Source organism: Synchiropus splendidus, chromosome 8, assembly GCF_027744825.2.
Source record: "Synchiropus splendidus isolate RoL2022-P1 chromosome 8, RoL_Sspl_1.0, whole genome shotgun sequence".
Taxonomy (NCBI): Eukaryota; Metazoa; Chordata; class Actinopteri; order Syngnathiformes; family Callionymidae; genus Synchiropus; species Synchiropus splendidus.
The window spans coordinates 10,069,311-10,087,396 of NC_071341.1; the positions used below are offsets into that span (position 1 = coordinate 10,069,311).

At 41.1% G+C, this 18,086-nt stretch overlaps 1 protein-coding gene across 4 annotated transcripts in view; it reads left to right on the top strand.

The window, feature by feature from the left end:
• The window catches only part of lsamp (limbic system associated membrane protein), an 879,542-nt gene that overhangs the window by 813,335 nt on the left and 48,121 nt on the right, over positions 1 to 18,086 (top strand). For all 4 annotated transcript variants that reach the window (XM_053872548.1, XM_053872547.1, XM_053872546.1 and 1 more), the window contains one exon: positions 1,140 to 1,265. In XM_053872548.1, coding sequence (XP_053728523.1) covers positions 1,140 to 1,265 — 126 coding nt within the window. The remainder of the gene's footprint in view (positions 1 to 1,139; positions 1,266 to 18,086) is intronic.

An 18,086-nucleotide genomic window follows, 5' to 3' on the forward strand; every position in this document is an offset into this window, starting at 1 on the left:
TAGGGTTGGGGTTTGGACTATCTCGAACACTATTTCAATGTAAATGTAAGGCTGCGCCTCACTGTAGCTGCCCCCATAAAAGGATTGTGCCCAAAGCATATGTTTATTTGAGGTACAGTAAGTGGCACCTGCTTTCAGGTTGAATTCCACCCCATTGCGTTACCCCATCCCCGACCTCTGATGCGTCAACATACAGCAACTTACAAAACTGATGCTTTTGGAAGAAAGTTTGAAGGGAAGGGAAGTGCTGTTGTGCCAATTTCAGCATTCTTGCCATTGGACAGTTGCTTTGAGGCTCCCTTATGAGCGCAGAACCTCAAAGCCTAATAACTTTTCCTTTTTTATTGGGTGACTTTTTGAAGGTGCTGACCAAAACATGTGGAAACAGCAAGTGTTGAGCATGAACACATCCTCATTATACCACCTGTGAGGGGTTTGCGACGGATGTTCAAATGGGGAGGGGGTCCAATTGGTTGGATCTAACAGAAAAAACTACCATTAAAGTTCCATCAATGTTCCCCTGATGAATTCCAAAAGCTAGCGGCAGGTTGATCATGGATGCGGGGACTGAAGGTGCACCATGCGTCTGTATGGTAAAACCACAGAGGTAAATATGTAAAGGAAAGTACCAACGTACCATATGCAGACTGCCATTTGTCTTTCAATTTCACACAGATTGATCAATATTTATAAAGCACCCGTCATATCCACACGTATGATTCCGTATCCTCAACGATTCATCCGCAGTTTGTGCAGTGTGATGAATTGCCTTCACCGCCGCCACGACTGATTGCATCTAAGCTGCTGACTCCTTAAAGCAGGCTACACCTCCTTTATTCATCTGACTTGTATTGGCTGACTCTCGAGGTTTCGCTCCGCTGCTCCAGGTTTGTGTGGGCGAATGAGCTGTTGGAGAAGATGATGAAGCTCAGCGCCATGATCATTAAACACTGTGCTACTTTTTCAAATCAATGTCTCGTACGTTCACTTTCAAACGTACGGAGAGATCAAGCTGCTTTTATTTATTTGTTTTCCTTTTAGTGCTCAAAAGGACGTGTTTTTAATGGTCATTCACACAGCATTGTGGAGCAAGATGGGCTTTTTAAAAATGTCATTCCTTCTTTCCCTTTTGTGTCCAGTTCCCGCTGTCATCTACAAAATGTCGGAAGACATGGTTGTGAATGAGGGCAGTAATGTCACGCTCAGCTGTTTGGCCAGTGGAAGGCCTGACCCCATCATCACCTGGCGGCTGCTGAACCCATCAGGTAGGAGATATCACCACGTAAAATGTTTTCAAATGTATGCTTCAGTCTCATTTCTGATCACCATTTCTAGATTTCTCAGATTATGGATGAATCCATGTTAACAAGGATAAATAATCCACAAATTCCATTCTTTGTGCGTGAAAACAAAAAAAATGTTTATTTGAAAAGACTCACAAATTCAAGAGCTCTTTCAGTCGTAAAAAGTGATAATCACTTGAAGGAACAACCTCTGATCTGCTAAGTGTTGGATAATGGGCCATTTTTTAAAAACTCTCAGGAGTGTAATTTACTTTGTTAATCAACAGCAGTTTTTATTGAGTGTGTAATAACCCAGAAACATTTTTATTATTTTTATTTATTTATTTTCTGGAGTGCTCTGTTGCATATTACGACAAAGGTTTTTTTTTACAAATTACAAAAATATTTTTACTTTTTTATTTAATTTTTTTTGTGACATTACACGATTAAAGTTGTAATATTATGAGAGGATTTTTTTATTTTTATTATTTTTATTTATTTTGTGTTAGGGTAGGGGCTTTTGGGTGCCACCTTTTACCATGCAGGGTCTACATTTAAATACATAATTTTTGTATATACACAAGTCACATCTGACTTCACCAACCAGTCGTAAGTAAAGATTGGACGTAAGTTGAGTGCCATTCAAAACATCTGACGCAGTAGATACTATTGTATAGGATACACAATGTCAATCTGTTGAGTTTTTCAGCAACTTTTTCTATTGAATGCTATTATATACCAAGTTGTTTACAGCTGTAACTGTTGTACGCTCTTCCGGTTGGCTGCCATAATTGTCTTGTCATGTTTGGCACTACGTGCTGCGGTGCCAGACATTGAATAAAGAAAAAAATCTGCTGGACGTGGTCGTAAGTACGGGTGGACGTAAGTCAAGCAGGTCGCAAGTCGGATGTTGTCAGTAGTTTCTTTGCAAAACACGTGAGCATCCTAAAAATGTGGAAATTCAAAGAAACTTGCAGCTGAGATGTATGCTCAAAATACATTCACAGCCACCGTCATTTGATCCCACTCGCTTGTCACATTAGCACTGGTTTAATAAGCAGACAGAGAGGTAATAGAGCAGGAAGTGATGAATATCAAAGTGGAATTTGAAGCAAAAACATGCTGCCTTGCTCCTCTCATTCAATTTAGGTCTTAAAAGGGGGGAAAAAAACGGGAACCACGAGAGGCCTGTCATCAGAATCTAGAACTACTCTCGGAATGACAGTTTGTCCTTTCACACTAACCCCATCACGCATCCGATTCGCCTCTGATACTACCTCCTGAGGCGTAGCTGGAGGAAACTGCATGACGGCTTAGTGGGGGATTGAACACATATCAAATATGCAGCAGGAAAGGGACTTTTTATATGCTCGCTTAATGGTAGTGAAGTGATGTGGGGGTTTTTTGTTTGTTTTTTTGTGCATGGAGTCTGGAAAATAGTTTGCGAGTAATGTTTTGATTTCTTAATGATTGTGTTTAAATAATGGTGGAGTGTTGGTTTGGTATCTTATTACTTAAATCGAACTGAAAATGAACTTTAACAGATCTTCAAGCGCTTCATGTAGCTCAGCCCAAAATATGTTTGGCTCATTTTTTTTCCCAGATAAAAAATGAGTTGCATTATGTTGGTGTCGACTTATACATTTCTGTGCATTTATTTACCTTTTCTTTTAATCTGAATACTTTCATATCCGTCCCCACCACAAGTTACAGTTATGTTCCTTCCGCTTCGTGTTTATCAAAATAAAGAACATATGTTCGTCAGCATTACAAAAGCATACAAATGACTTTAATTGTGTGGAGGAAAACGTGTTGGCTCCTTGATAAGCTTGCCGTGTGATTGATGTCGACATTCCAGTTGACATTCTCAGTTTGATGACAGTAACATTGTTTGAAATCCATTCTATTTATGTGTCTTGATCAATTACTACACCAGTTTGTCAGCGATCCAGTCATATCACATCAAATGAATGTGTTCTGTGCAGATGGAAGCTGAGCAATTTGGATAGCAGCTCCTTTTGTGTCTTTCCACGGAAGGAGAACGATTTGTTCAGATGAATCCACCAGCCATATGGATCGGTCTTGTCTTCAGAGTCGTGGCGCACTTCTAAAGACACAGCCCCGGGTTCGGATGCGCCACAATATCCGACACTGATCTGTTGGTTTTCGTGCTCTAATAGAAAATGTGTAGGATGGCGAAATATAAATAAAACTCAAATTGATTCATTCAGGGTTGAAAATAGACTCCGGCTCTGGATATGTGCATTTACACATTTATAGCATCCTGGTAAAAAAAAAATGGAAAAGAAGACACAGTGTGACTGAAGGATTTCCTGTCAGCAGCTTGGCATAGTGGAATACAGTAATCCTCACTTGCTCATGTGACTCCTGTAATAGAAGTTAGGAGCGATTTGCAGACATTTGGTGCTGTTGTTATTTTTGATGTTTAGAGGGGCGTCTCTCTCCCTGGAATCCATAAGTCTAACCCAGTTTCAGAGCGTGCGGTGGCCTGCTGAGTGAGATAATGATGTCTGGCAGTGTGTAGTCTCGCTGCGTGATGCTTTCGCCAGCCTGGCGAGGGATATCAACACAGTTTGTGAGGCTCTCAACTCTTTGCTGGGAGCACAAATATTTGTGATTTACAAAATAACAATCAATGAGGTTATTCAAAAGATGGAGTTTTTTCTTTTCTCTTTTCAAATACTAAACTTTAGGAAGGGTGAGTTTACAAAGAAGTGCCATTATGGCAAATGTTCTCTCCAGCACTGCATTATTGATGGATGTGGGACGGCCAGTTTTATTATTAGAGCTGGTTTGGTAACTGAAACAGCCGCATTTACCCGGAGCCAAATATCAGTCATATGTCACAAGGACAAATATTTACTTTTATGACATTTTGGGTGCTTTTTTTCACTTTAAGTTTGGGCAAACTGACACTCAAGCAAAAGACAATCTGACTTTTGTTTGTTTTGACAATGTCTTCTGACGTACATTCCATATGTAAGCTTCAGGACGGCGAAGCAACTGATATGTTTAGATCAAATACAGCAAATGAACCACTGCGCAAAGGTTGAAAGCCAAGTACGATGACATTCACAGATGCCACTCAGTCTGAAGGTGCGTTAATAGGCTCTCAGGTGTCATAGTGGTTTTTACCAGCTGGGTTTTCAGTTTGTCTCAATTCGACAAACAGAGCAGAAGCCCATGATCAAGAGTTTATTATTATACAGTTCAAGTCAAAACCAGAAGAACAATGCAGCAAGGTAAACAGTAGTGATGGGTTGATGAGGCTTCATGAAACACTGTGCACATATTTAGGGCGCAGTGGGTGGCGCTCTAGGTTTAAGAAGGATGTCTGGTTTCATTTAGATGGTTGTTCAAATCCAGAGATCTTAGAGCAGTCAGTGCCATTTGGTGGCTCTGAAAATGAGAACACTGTTTCGTGAAGCCTCAGCCTAGGTTTCGGCTATTACAGATTTTCAGAGGCAAAAACAGATTTCCAGAGGCCTCCAGACGGCACTGTCTGCAGTATAATGTTTGGACTAATTTAACAAAATCTCACATGATTTCTAAACCAAGAGCGCCATCTAGTGACCACTGAAAATGAGCATGCTGTTTCATGAACCCAGCAATGCCATCACTGATAAACAACATACGTGTGGGAGACAGTTCCGATATATCCATGAGGTCCTGATGGGGTCAAGACAGAAGAAGAGGTGAATACGACACAACATTGAAGATTAGGGCAGCAGGCAAATGGAAACGTTGGCCTGGTGTAAGCTACATAAACTGGCAGTGATAGTGGGAGTGAGGTGATGGGACTCAATAAAAAATGAAATTCATTCCTCTTAAAATTTCACTAATCCTGAAGGCAAGACTTTAAATGTTGAAAATATACACCCGCTGTCTCCTTGTGAGCCAGTGTGGTCCAGACTCATCTCAGAGGGCCGGATTTGACGGAGATGCTTTTTGGCCAATGGTTCTACCTGACATCCTTTGAACCTTCAAATGAATGTAGCTCAGCTTTCATGAAAACGCTTGCAAATCTTATCCTGATTTAAAATGAAAAAAGGCCATGCAGCATGAAGGATGAGAGCAAACTCCAAGGGAGCTGAATATAAATTGCTGCTTTGTATTAAACATTTTACTAAGTTATTAAACTTTTAACGCTCTTCTTCGAAACATTTATCTCGTGCTTCTTTGTAGAAGGCTCAGATTGTTTTAATCCTGGGAGATTTTTGCTCTAAAAATCTGAAAAATCATCAAAACAAAAAGGCAAAAACACAAACACTGCCTGTGGATCAACAGCTAAAAGTCACTAAAGCAGCGTGGACACCTTCTGGAATGTGTGCTTTTGTATTGTTGATGTGCTGAGACTTTATTTTTCTGTTTTTTTTTCCTGACCAAATGTTCAGTTTTAATTACTCATTTTTGTCTAATCCTGTAAAATAATATGTGAGCTTTTCCACTGATTGTCAATTTTCTGTAATCGACAACATCTGCTAATGTTGGCCTTTGTGACCAGCTCTTGTCTGGTTTGTTGCTACTGAGTTTGGTGACAAATTTGGGCAATTTGAGTGTCTATTTTAAAGTTCATCTGGTGGAACCAAAGTGAAAACTTTTGATGCTGGGAAAATGGATCTATGAGAACCAGATAAGTTTTGAAATGTTTCTCTCCACATAAAGAAAATAAATTTCAACAAGTACATTCAGAGCCTCATAACTACAAGTAAAAATGCATTGATGTTTCTGGCTAAATTTTTCTATCATAGATGACTCATACATTGTAAGTGTGACACTGTGATACTGTTAATGGAGCTGTACAGTGAATGATAATCCGATGGTAAACTCCTCATTGTTACTTCCATAAGATTTCGAGTAACACCCGACTTACGACCGGGATCGGTTCTGACCAACCGGTCATAAGTCGGACGCGAGGGTTATAGTTGCTACTGTAGTGGTAGATCGCTGTGTAAGAGTGAGATGCTGGGATACTGTGCTGCCGTAACAGTCGTAAGTACGGGTGGACGTAAGTCCTAAGTCGGATGTTACTTGTATCCTGTAAGAAAATCCTTAGTTCTCGGATGTGTTACCATGAATTCATTCTGATAATGAGCTCTGAAAAAGGACTGGGGATTTCAGAGCCCGAAGTATAAAGCATGCTCAATATTTACGACCAAATATCTCGTGTGCAGAGAGCCGATCACTCCCAACTTGAACTGTGACGTTCAACAGAAAGGAGTGAGTCAAGTAGCGACAGAGAAACAGGGAAGCAAGTTTTGAATCATGAGAAGTCAATTTGACTCCAGTCTGCAGCAGTCCTCAGGTCCGCTGTCTGAGGTGTCTGTGGTGCAAACTTTAGGGTCTGCATTGTTTGATCAGATTTCCGGCTTGGCCTCTGGGGAGGTAGAATCTTTATATCTGTGGTGATCAATGGCAGACTTTTTATCTTCATGTGTGGGCTCTCAAAGAGAAAAAAAACAATGAAGATTTTGAAAATCCTCACAAGTCTAAAACCCATTTGCTTCACTTTTGCATCAGGGGATTAATTTATATGAAAAACTTCTGTTGTGTTCTGCAACTTGACTGTCAGGTAACACAAATTTCTCCTTTGTTAATCCATGATTTAAAGCGGAAATCCAGGTTAAACTCTCAAGCATCGGATCACAGAGAAATCTTTTTTACTGAAATTTCTGGTATTGCACTGCAAAAGCGGATCGCGAACAAGACTGGTACACAACACTGCAGTGAAGCTCTCCGTGGAGGCTGACCTTAGTATGTAAATACAAAGGTATCACTGCATGTGGGAAGTTAATCTGGCCGGAATGATTTACGCAGTGCTTGAGTTTGGGAGTGAGCTTCACTCAGGTGAACTCCTGGCCTGAGGCTGAAGGGAGCTGGGATGAAGAGAGCAGTTCAAAAGATGAAATAAAGGCTGATATGCCGCTGCTGCCTGAGACAAACTATTGAACTAAGACTTCAGTAGAAAATTGGATATTTCAGATCAGCTGCAGCAAGATGTACAAAACTTTCTGAAAACATCAGAGTTAATATGTTCAACTTGATCGGAGATTAAAAAAAATAAGTCTAAAGAAATGGTCACTACCACAGTGAGCCGGCTCAAGAACAGATGAATGGATGAATTCTGCTCCTTATCCATGCTTGGAATTCCGCTCTTAGTCATAGAATCCTCCTGTGAGAATACAGTATAGTTATTTTATTTTTATTTACTCATGAGAAAGTGAATACAATATGACATGCACATGTGGTGGTCAGAAGTTTCAGTCTCTTTATGCGACCTGTACGTAATTGTACTTAGTAAAGGTTTCAGAAAGAGGTATGAAAAAAAATGGTGCCGTTGAAATAATAAATGGTTAATAAATGGAGTGCGACACAGAACAGGCAACTTTCATTTATTAACAGTTAAAATTATAATTACTGGAAAGAGAAAATGAAACCAGGTTTCAAGTCACTCAAAGTTAACACTGCCTTTGATTTATTAGAACAATTTGAGAATGGAAAAGATCATTAGATAATGTCTTTCTTTTTGAGTCTTTATCCTTCCTGAGCGAACTACAGAATTTGGAGGTAAATAATTCCTCATTACATTGATACACTAATGATGAATGAATGATGCTGTGCTTCATGTATTCAGGAGGATTCAAATTAAATACATTTAAATATCTAGCATGTTAAACTTCTTCTATATCTAAGGTGTTTATTGGTGTTATACTGGCACTGCCACACCTTGCATGGACTCACAGCTATTTTTGATTCAGAAAAAATTGTTAGAATTCTTGAGGGGGTAAATGCAAATGCAAGCAACAAGGATATACCTTTTTTATACAGTTTTTTCGAGAACAACCCATGGACGTAGCAGGAAGGTAGAAAAACTATAATGCTCTAACTTAAAGCATTGCATATGATGGTGACTTTCAGTTACATGAAGCGCAGCACCGATCGACCCAGTTACTGACGTTACATCATGACAGGTCTACGTAAGCAGGCATGTAAACAATGACGCACAGTGGAGCTGTCAAGCTGACATTTAGAGTACGATACAGCCGAATTCCAAAGGGTCAGTGTGAATAGATGTATACCTAAGGGCTGTTCAAATAAAAATCCACCATCAGTGTCACTTCCTGAAAATGATAAATAGAGACAACAAATTTAACGCACTTGAGCTGACTGGTTCTCAGCATTATACAGAGACTGGCTTGTGCATGATATTGTCTCAACAGATGTCATCCTCCACGTATGGCAGTTCTATGTGTCACTGCAATCTCACCCACTGGACGTCAAACCATTGTCAAAAAATGAGCCCAGAAATGAGTGGGGAAATGTATGTGGACATATCCTGACTCAATGGATGGTCTGAATGAATGAAAGCCAACCCATCAGTGTTTCCTAAATCCTTAACCCCCTTTTTTTCCAGATGAATGAATTGTTTTCAGTCTGTCAAATTACACTGTGGGCTGAGCGGTGCGCAGCACTGCGTCTGCTCCGCTTCAGATCGGCGATGGTTCTATTCTTCACGCTCTCCGCACCGCTTCAAGTCGGAGTGGAGAGGATCGTTCAAGGCAGGAAAACAGCTATTTAAAAGCGACATGGAGACTGGATATAAGTCACATGACTCACTAAGCCTTCTCGGCGTGCTTCTGACAACATGGATGATGAGGCTACCATATTGGAGGTCGTGCGTCGCCCCATTCTGTACGAGACAACGTGGAAAAGAAAGAGCCTGGGCTGAAATCTGTGGAACTGACAGTGTCTGAAAAATGTTTTCCATTACTTACCCAGAGCCATGTCGGTAATTAGAACAAGCACGTTGTACACAGGTCGTACTGGCGAAATTGCGGAAGGGGTGGGGTAATAGCCTGCTTCAATTCGCATGTACCGCAGGACTGCCAATTCTCGCATGACAGAGTGGAGAACAACCCAGGGTAAATTGGAGACTCCACCCCAACACCAACCTCCTACCCTGGTGCAAAGGTTCTTGTCTGAAACCTTGTAACTGTTGGGCTTGTAGTGGTGTGGGAGTAGGGCAGTATCCCATTTCTCACCCTAACACTAACACTTGGTTTTGAGTGCCCTCCACTATGAACATGGACAACACTTCATGATGTCACGCGTAAAGGCATGGCTGCCGTGCTGTGTTTTGTTTCCTGCATATCCAACGTTTTTGCAACCTCTTGTATCAGCACTGATAATCTCACTTGGTTTGGTGAACCAACGGAGCCGCTATATTGCGGTGATAGATATGTTAGCGTTAGCATGGATGCTAGCCGACTGTTGTTTGCTGAGAAGAAATAAAAACATACTGCTGTACAAACATGTTGTATTGTTCAGGTTGTCAAACACGCTATTGTGTGATACGAGAGAAAGTAAACAAACGGAAGAGTAGTTCTCGTCACTAAAATGTCCCTGTTGTCTTATCCAACACTGTTTTTAAATAAACGAAATCTATCTACACTTCATATTCCCAGCTCCAGCGCTCCCTCGGTTTGAAAGGATCATTTCAAGTGGTGAAGAGCGAGTACCCTCGGTCTTCGGCGTATTAGGACACGATACACTGACACGTGAACGCGCAAAAAGTTAGCGTCATTCACGAGTGTTCGGGTGAGAAATGGGACACAGCATAGGTCTCCTGAATCCTTGTCCTGATCGGTTTCATCTTCTAAATCAACAGTATTATTTGACGAACAATATATTTTATACACACTTTTCTCTCTCCAAAGGGGACATTCTGGCTGATGTTTACACTCATCAGCTGTTGGCTTGCGCGGGGAGCGTTCATCTTGCCACGCTTTTAGCTAGGGGGCCGTCTGCAAAACATGAAAAAATGGACGCCACATTCTCGACCGTAGTTTGGCCGCCAGATGCCGCCATATACCAGCGTCATCTAGCGACCAAGAATTGGATGTCCATTTTTTCATGTTTTGCAGACGCCCAGACGCCCCCATAGCTAAAAGCCTGCATCTTGCTATGCATTTTCAAAGCCAATGGCACAGAAGTAAAAAGCAGCCGCCCACCTATCAACCCTGAAAGTGGCTTCATACGGCCTGTTGAAAATGAAAACTGAGGGAAGGCAGAACAGAATGTGGCCTCTGATTATGCGATCTCTGATCACACTCATTCATTTCCTACCACTTATTCCTTTCATGGGGTCGCGGGGAGCTGTCGTTCAATTTATTTAAAGCAGACAAATCACCAGGATTTGACCAAATTCAGATTGACTTTTCAGAAAGGCTAGATCTGCAGAAGTTTCAGTCTTAGCATGTCGTCGTGGTGCACTGTCAGAAGAAGAGATGACAGTGACTCAGCGGGCAGCAATGATTTATGTCTTGATAAAACATGAAGCTAATGGAAAACATAATGATCCAGTTCTGTTGTAAAATTGGAGGCATGATCTGCGGCGTCGACCGAGATGGATTAATTGAGCTCGATTTTATAAAGGGAAGCTTTGATCTTGATTTTTGCTGATGTCTGCCACAGAGATATATTTAGTTTGACATTTTGGAAAGTATGTGAGAGCCGTGTCCTGTATTCTCTGAGCAAAACGCCAATTATTCTCTCCATTTTTTCCCCCCCACACGTTCTTATCTATCTCCTTATGTTTGTTCTTGAAAGCCCAGCAATTAAAAGATGTGGAGACAAGTATTTTACATAAAGTACATGTTCATCATTTTTCCTCTATTCAGACAAATGAAGAACATTTTTATGACATAGATAGATGTCGTGAACAATAGATGATTCTCTGGAGTCAATGTGCTTGGACGCAGATCCATTCCAGTCTATTAATATACAGCTGTGTATCCCATGAAGTTAACCATAAAAACTACTCAACCAGTGATCTCAGTGACAAGTACCTTGCACTTTAGTGATGTAACATGAAGTAGGGCTATCAATAGATTGAAATTACGAATCGCGATTCATTGCAAATTAATCACATTTCTTCTTGTATATGTTCTAAAGGTACCATCAGTATCAGGAAAATTACCCACAACAATTTTATCATCATAATTGCGGCCACCTGAAGACTTGTAGAATCAAAAGACGTCCACCATGTTGTGGATCAACATCAAGATTTACTTATACTGTGTGGTCTTTTCCATGTTCCAGTCAATAACAGTAAGTAGTAATGATGAATCAGGATGAATGTATCAACAATCTAAAAGCACAGTGGGTCTTGGTTGTGAGTTTTTATACAAGATGTCCGTGACGTGCTTATGAGGTTTCGTGAAACAGTGTCGTCATTATCAAAGCACAAGCACAAATGGCACACTCTGCTCTATTATCCTTTGATTTGAACAACTATTTTAATGAAATATAACTTCGTTTTTAAACAGAGCGCCACCCACTGAGCACTGAAAATGCTAACACTGTTTCGTGACGTATCAACAGCCTGTCAGTACTGAATGCTATCGTTCTTAGTTCCATGAGTAGACTCACTGAAACACATGTCCACGTTTGCCAATCGCAGCAGAACAAGTATTGTCAAGGGAGGAAACAGAATTGCGAATTATTGTGTACTTTTGAGATGCTTGCCATGGTGCATTATTGATATCCCATATATATTTTTTAACCCCAACAATGTGGAGGAAAGTGCTCTTTCCCTGATTTGTGATGCTTTTTTTGTCTGGTGTGCTGTTTTAAGAAAATGAAAAAAGTTCTCTTGAACTAATCTTAACAAATACGGCAGCACAGCTCCCTGTTCACTGTAGGTCCGTGAATATCCCAGTCTTAGACTGCAACATTCGCACCCTCCAAGTGGGCTCATACACGCCAACAGTATCGCTCAACAGAGCAGCCCTCTAAATTAGTGACAGCCTGTTAAAGTTGTTGGTCTGACAGAGGAGATAATTACTGTTTCTCGTTTTAACTTGAAAAACCTCCGTCTGCATACTTTTCATGTTGAAGCAGAAGTGGATTTCTTAAAACCGTTTTGCATTACAATGGCGGAAAAACAAGCTGTCCTCCTTATGTTTGAAGAGTGGCGGCATCTTGACAGTTTTTTCTTTCTTTTTCTTTTTCTTCAATCCCCAGTTGAGCGAGTGAGAAAACCATTTGAGCATCCGCATTCATAACCCAACCTTTATCATGCATTTGCATTCTATTACATTTTTCAGTTTACTTTTCAAGAGTCTCTCTTGAAGATTGATTCCTCACACTTCTCATCAATCTCACATCCATATTCCTGTGTTTATTGTGTTTATATTACAATAAATTCCAAGAGGGTTAATGAAGTATCAGGAGGTGTTATTATAAACCATGAATGTGTTGCTATATTTCACATGCAAGTTACTGCCGTTGCCGGTGGAGCTTCCCAACTCAAGTTAAAATACAGTAGATGTCTTCCTAAGCAAGTTCTGTTGAATTGCTGTGTTGCCTGTGAACCGTGATTGTGACATTGCTGTCAGTCACCTCTTAATTATTCATGAAGTCAAGTGCCAAAAAGATATATTTATATTCTGCGAAAATATGGTCCCAGAGAGTCAAAATCATAAAGAGGTGGTGATAAAACTAGTGATGCTTCTGCACATAAAAACCAAATTGTGAGGCGAAATGCAGTCGTGGTGGAAAGCTGTGCGTTCCATTGCAACATTCATGAGGATATTGAGGCTGAAATTCATTCAATATAGCCTGCGATTTGAACACAAAATACCCACATGTGTCGCTGGTATGGAGTAATAAAGTCGAGAGTGAGCTGCCACGGCAGCACACGCACCTCTTATGATAAGATTACAAAATTACATACCATCTATCTGAGTCAGATCAAGGCAGAGCAGTCTCTGGTCAAATGGTTATCTGAGGGTTCAGCACCCCCTTTGACTACCATTGGCTCAGCGCCTTAAAACGCTGCCAATAAAAAATAATTGAGGACCTAAAACAAATGTTAATTCATGCTCTGGCATATATTGCTTTTACGGTCACCACTGCAGCCAAATATAAGGACAGTTTGAGAGGTAATAAAGTACTTTCATTCACTCTAATTTCATCCCTCGAAGCTCCACTCCTATTTTTAGGCCAATTATGCCTGCTGAACTGGACGAATCCAGAGGTCCATCTTAAAAGCAGTGGTCTGGACATGCTGTCAAATAGTTCTAGAGTCTTATAATTCATCCATTAAATAGTTTACTGAATTAATAATTAAAACAATCAGAGGTGCGTGACCCAACTCTCCCCCTTAAATTCGAATCATACATGTTTTTCTTTGTTGAACTGCTTGGCCTTGAAAGGTAAATCTGGAGATAACAGCTGATGCTTCTGGGAGAGATCGGCAGTCTGTCAAACCATTTTACTTAATTTGGTGTAGATTCTTTACAGACTTACCTCCAGAGACTACTAACTACTAAACTACTTTTTTGTGTATTTGAAGGTCAATAGTTTATGGGTGGACAAACAAAATTACGCAACTCATTTTATTCTCTTATTTTTTTTCCTGCAAGGTTGCAAGTAGTACAGGTCTTTAGGCAATTGCCTCCTGTCTCTTCTCTCCATGTTTCCAAACATGTCCTCCAATTTAGTGTATTTATTTCAAGTCCTGTCCTTCTTACTCTCTCCCAATGAAAACCTGAGTACAGTGGTACCTCGGTTCTCGACCACAATCCGTTCCAGACGGCCGTTCGAGAAGCGATTTGTTCGAAATCGGAATCAGTTTTTCCCATTACAATGAATGGAAAAAGAAACAATGCGTTCCAAGCCTTAAAATAGGCTTTTGTAGGAGTGAATGTAGAGTGTCTGCTGCAGGTGCGCTGTTCCTCTATGTGTGTGGCCGCTGCATGTGGGAGGGGTTGCCGAGTGAGTGACGTCTCTCCAGAAGTGAAGAGGTGCCCGGTGCGTGTCCAGCTCTGAATGTGCGCTTCTCTGCAGTTTGGCTGTGACAAAGTCATAAAACACTTGGTTCACGTGGGTCAGCTGATCGGTCCGCGGACGTTATGTTTTTTCCGGCTTTTTTCGGGGGCGTTGAAGTTCTGGATTTTCGTTCAAAATCAGAAGCAAAAAAACGTCACTTTTTGTTGGAACTCCGATTTGTTCGAAGTACGGTACATTCGAAAACCGAGGTACCACTGTATCTTCAACATTATAACTCTGCTTCTCCTCTTTGTTTCAGACTACTGTCCCTAAACCAACCTTTCATTCTAGCGGCTGCTCTTCCATCGAGGGTCACCCATCTTTCGGTGCCCCAAACCTTTCTACCCTGCCCGCACTCACCTTTCTCTCATTGACGTACATGGATTCTCCTTCCCCCCTCTCTACTCTCACGACTAATCACCGTGTCATCTGTAAACATCAGGGTCCAGGGAGACTCCTCTCATCCCTCACCTGTCTGCCAGCCCATCATCTTAACAAACAAGAATGGGCTGAGAGCTGATCCCTGATCTAATCCTACTCTCTTGTTTAGTCCCTCAGAGTCATCTTGAAAACATTTATTAGCTGTGATTTCATCAAGCAAAAGGGAGGCTGCTCACCCATCACCTACTCACTCCTGATATGTTAAATATCGAGTATTTCTACGTAGGCTTTTGTGTCCCAGACCGACGCAGAAGTCGGCCTTCTTTGTTCCGTGTTGACACATTTTGGACAGTGGGTCCAAACTGTTCCACAAGTTAGGCTTTCAATTGAAACACATGTTCTGTGTATCCTGATGCCGTAGGCATGTAAATAGAGGTCGAGGTTAGGTGTTAGCATTACTTGTATTTCGCTTTAGTTAGCACCTCAAATGATCGCGGTGCGTCCTTGTAGTGATCTTTCATCCTTACCCCAACTCCTACTTGAGAAACATCATGTGGGAGGGGAGACTTCTAAACATCTACTGTTACTGCATACAGAAGGTGGATTTTGTCATTAGCATTGGACTTGAAAGACCGTTTGAAAATAAACACTATTTGTGAGAATGTGCTGGTTCTCTATCATCCAGTTTCGCAGGGCCTTTCTTCACAAGCAGCAAACATGGTGCTTGGCAGTCGTCTCTCTGATTCAAACACCATGCTGGAAGTGTAAAGAAAATAAACCAGGTGTCTCGAGTCGAGTGCGTTTGATTAGTGACCTGTGTTTGACCAGTGCTACTGAGGGCAGACGAGGAAGCTTTGAACATCCAAAGCCGGTTTACTTTATTTATCCATCTGAAAACAGTAGGAAGTCTTATTATATCTGTGCGAGACAGCAGGGTTACCGTTGAGGCTGGCTGTTCTCTACTTCTTCAACGTTAGATCAAAACCGATTGTAGACAATGCAAGTGTGGGCGCTTCTGTCAATATTGACTGAAAGTTCTTTGCTCAGACCTGTGGGGTGAATGATCAATTGGGTTAGTAGAGGTGAAGGTATATTCTTGAAGACGGGAGATGTGGTAAAGCCATAAAAGAGGAAGGAAGGGAACATTGTGTGCTTTGTATCGGGCAAGCGTGTGAGGACAAATTCCATGATTTGCTTGACACAAAATAGCTCTCTCCATTTTATTGCTGTTGTACTTTAACTCCCGCTGAATAGCTGCGAAAAGTCAAAGACAGCAGCTCCTGGGTAGTGGGAGTCTTGGAAAATGGAGGCACCCTGCTGAGCCCAAAGAGCAGAGAAATGGAGCCGCTGGTCAAGCAGGAGATTTTTTTTTTAAAGCACGCCTCTCAGACCACCAAAATAGAAGTCAGACAAGTATGAAAATGACATGCCCAGTTGCCGCCTCTGGCATTCCTTGAAATGAGGAGGAACCATGCCGGGATGGAAAAGAAGTATTGGGAGAAATTGTTAATCCAGACAAACCATGCACTTATAAACACCAAAAGGAAAACAGGCCTCCCCTGACTGCAACTGGAAAACATTGATCTTGAGGGATTTTTTAGAGTCTTGGGACACATGACAGCTGATCAACTGAAAAGTAGATTTTAGGTCTTCAGATCAGCAAGGTGTTCATTCTTATGGCACCAGGATACATATCGATTTTTGGCTGTAGGCTCTTTCCAAAAAAAAAAAAAAAAAAAAAAAGGGTAAGGGAAATCAATCCTCTATTTAGTGAACTGATCCGAGCACTGCCTCGTAATCACTGAGCTTCTTGACTGTCTTCTTTCATTAGTGCCTCCCATTCATCTCCCCGCGATGCGTCATCCCTCTTTGAAAACCCAAATTTTCATCAGTACATTACTGCTTGATTTTCCCTTCGGTTTTGTGGGTTCATCCGGGTCAACGCAGCCAATGGAGCCCTTGAAAATGGCGCTCACCCTGAGACACACTACAGCTTCCCTCCTGAAGCTTCAAATCCCTTTTAAATACAGCATACCTCCAATGGACTCCTCGGATGTTTGAGCCAACCAGATGAAGGGGGACGTGTTTAAGTATGCAAATGGGAACTTCTATTAAATGCAATCAGTCTTATCATTACTTATAGTAGCTCTCTTGCTTAATTAGCGTTCAATTATGCATTCATGACCCTCTTCCCTCTCTAGTGTAATAGAATTTGTCAGTCATTTAGAGCCGCCGGGAGCAGTAGAACCTGGGGATTCACGTCTCCGGGAGCTTTCCTAAGAAAGTGCTAAAGCTGTTGACATTCAAGACATAAAAAAAATAAAATAAAATAAAATGGTGGCACTTTAATGAGTTAGTTATGATTAATTAATTACAACAAAAAATGCATTAAAATATTTTAATCGCATTTAATTGTTTTCATTTAATTTAACAGTTTGCTCTCCAGACAACAGGAAACCTTTGTAAGTGCAGGAGTTCCTGGTCCACTGATCACACTGATGCACAAGACACGTGGCAGCTAGGATGAGAACAACAACAACAAACATGGAGGAATCCCTGAACAAAAGCAAACAAAAGCATCTGTTTTTGCTTTTGTTCAGGGATGATTTTCACTACACAATGGCCAGGGTTTCCACTACTCTGAATGTACTTGAAATTCTTATACAATAGAAATTCTTATACAAATATTCTCAAGACATAAAAAGAGCTTTAGTTTAAATAAGGCGATATTAAAACTTCATCATGATTTATTGTGCTATTGTCAAACTAATGCAAAATAAACAATGTTTTGTTGTTTAAATGTATGTATGGCTCCATCATTTGATTCAGTAAAATACCAAATTCATTGAAAAATGTGGCTTCTTGTGGCAAATATTCTTACACCATTAAACTGAGATTCATTGAGAAGAATTCATCACAAATTTTCGAATTCATTAGATTCTTTTTTTTAATCGATTCCCACCCCTAAAAAAACATTTCAATTCAGCAACAACTGTGCTGAGTGCCTTTCAACCAGACCATCAACAGGTATAAATTGATCAGAACTTCGTATTCGCACATTTTTGAAAGGCTGAAGGTGTTTTCTATGAGGTGGCGGTGGCGCTATGAATCCACTACAGCAGTTCCACTGCAGCGGAGAGATATGTCCAAATGAAGAGACTTGGACTGCAGTCCAAACTCCTACACAGTGTGATCCGGCAGAATATTGAAGTCATCCCCCTTGGATGGGGGGCATGGCAGGGTTGCCTTTTAGAGCTTTCATGGTGAGCAGCTTTGACATTCCTCTGTCACCGCGTGACGATCAACTGCCCAAGAACGACCTTAGGAATCTCCTCTGAATCGTCACCTTGTCTTGAGTGCTTTGTCGCCGCTTGCCCCGTGACTTTTCCCTCTAATCTGTTTTCCTCTCTTGCAATTTCACTTTGCTGTCTTCCTATCATCCTCATCCATCTCTTCCCTGACAGTGGCTTCAGTATTTCTTCATTCACCTCATCTCACATTCTGGGAGGGGACTTGAAGATTAAGAGGACACGACAACACACACTCACAAACACACATCTATCTCAG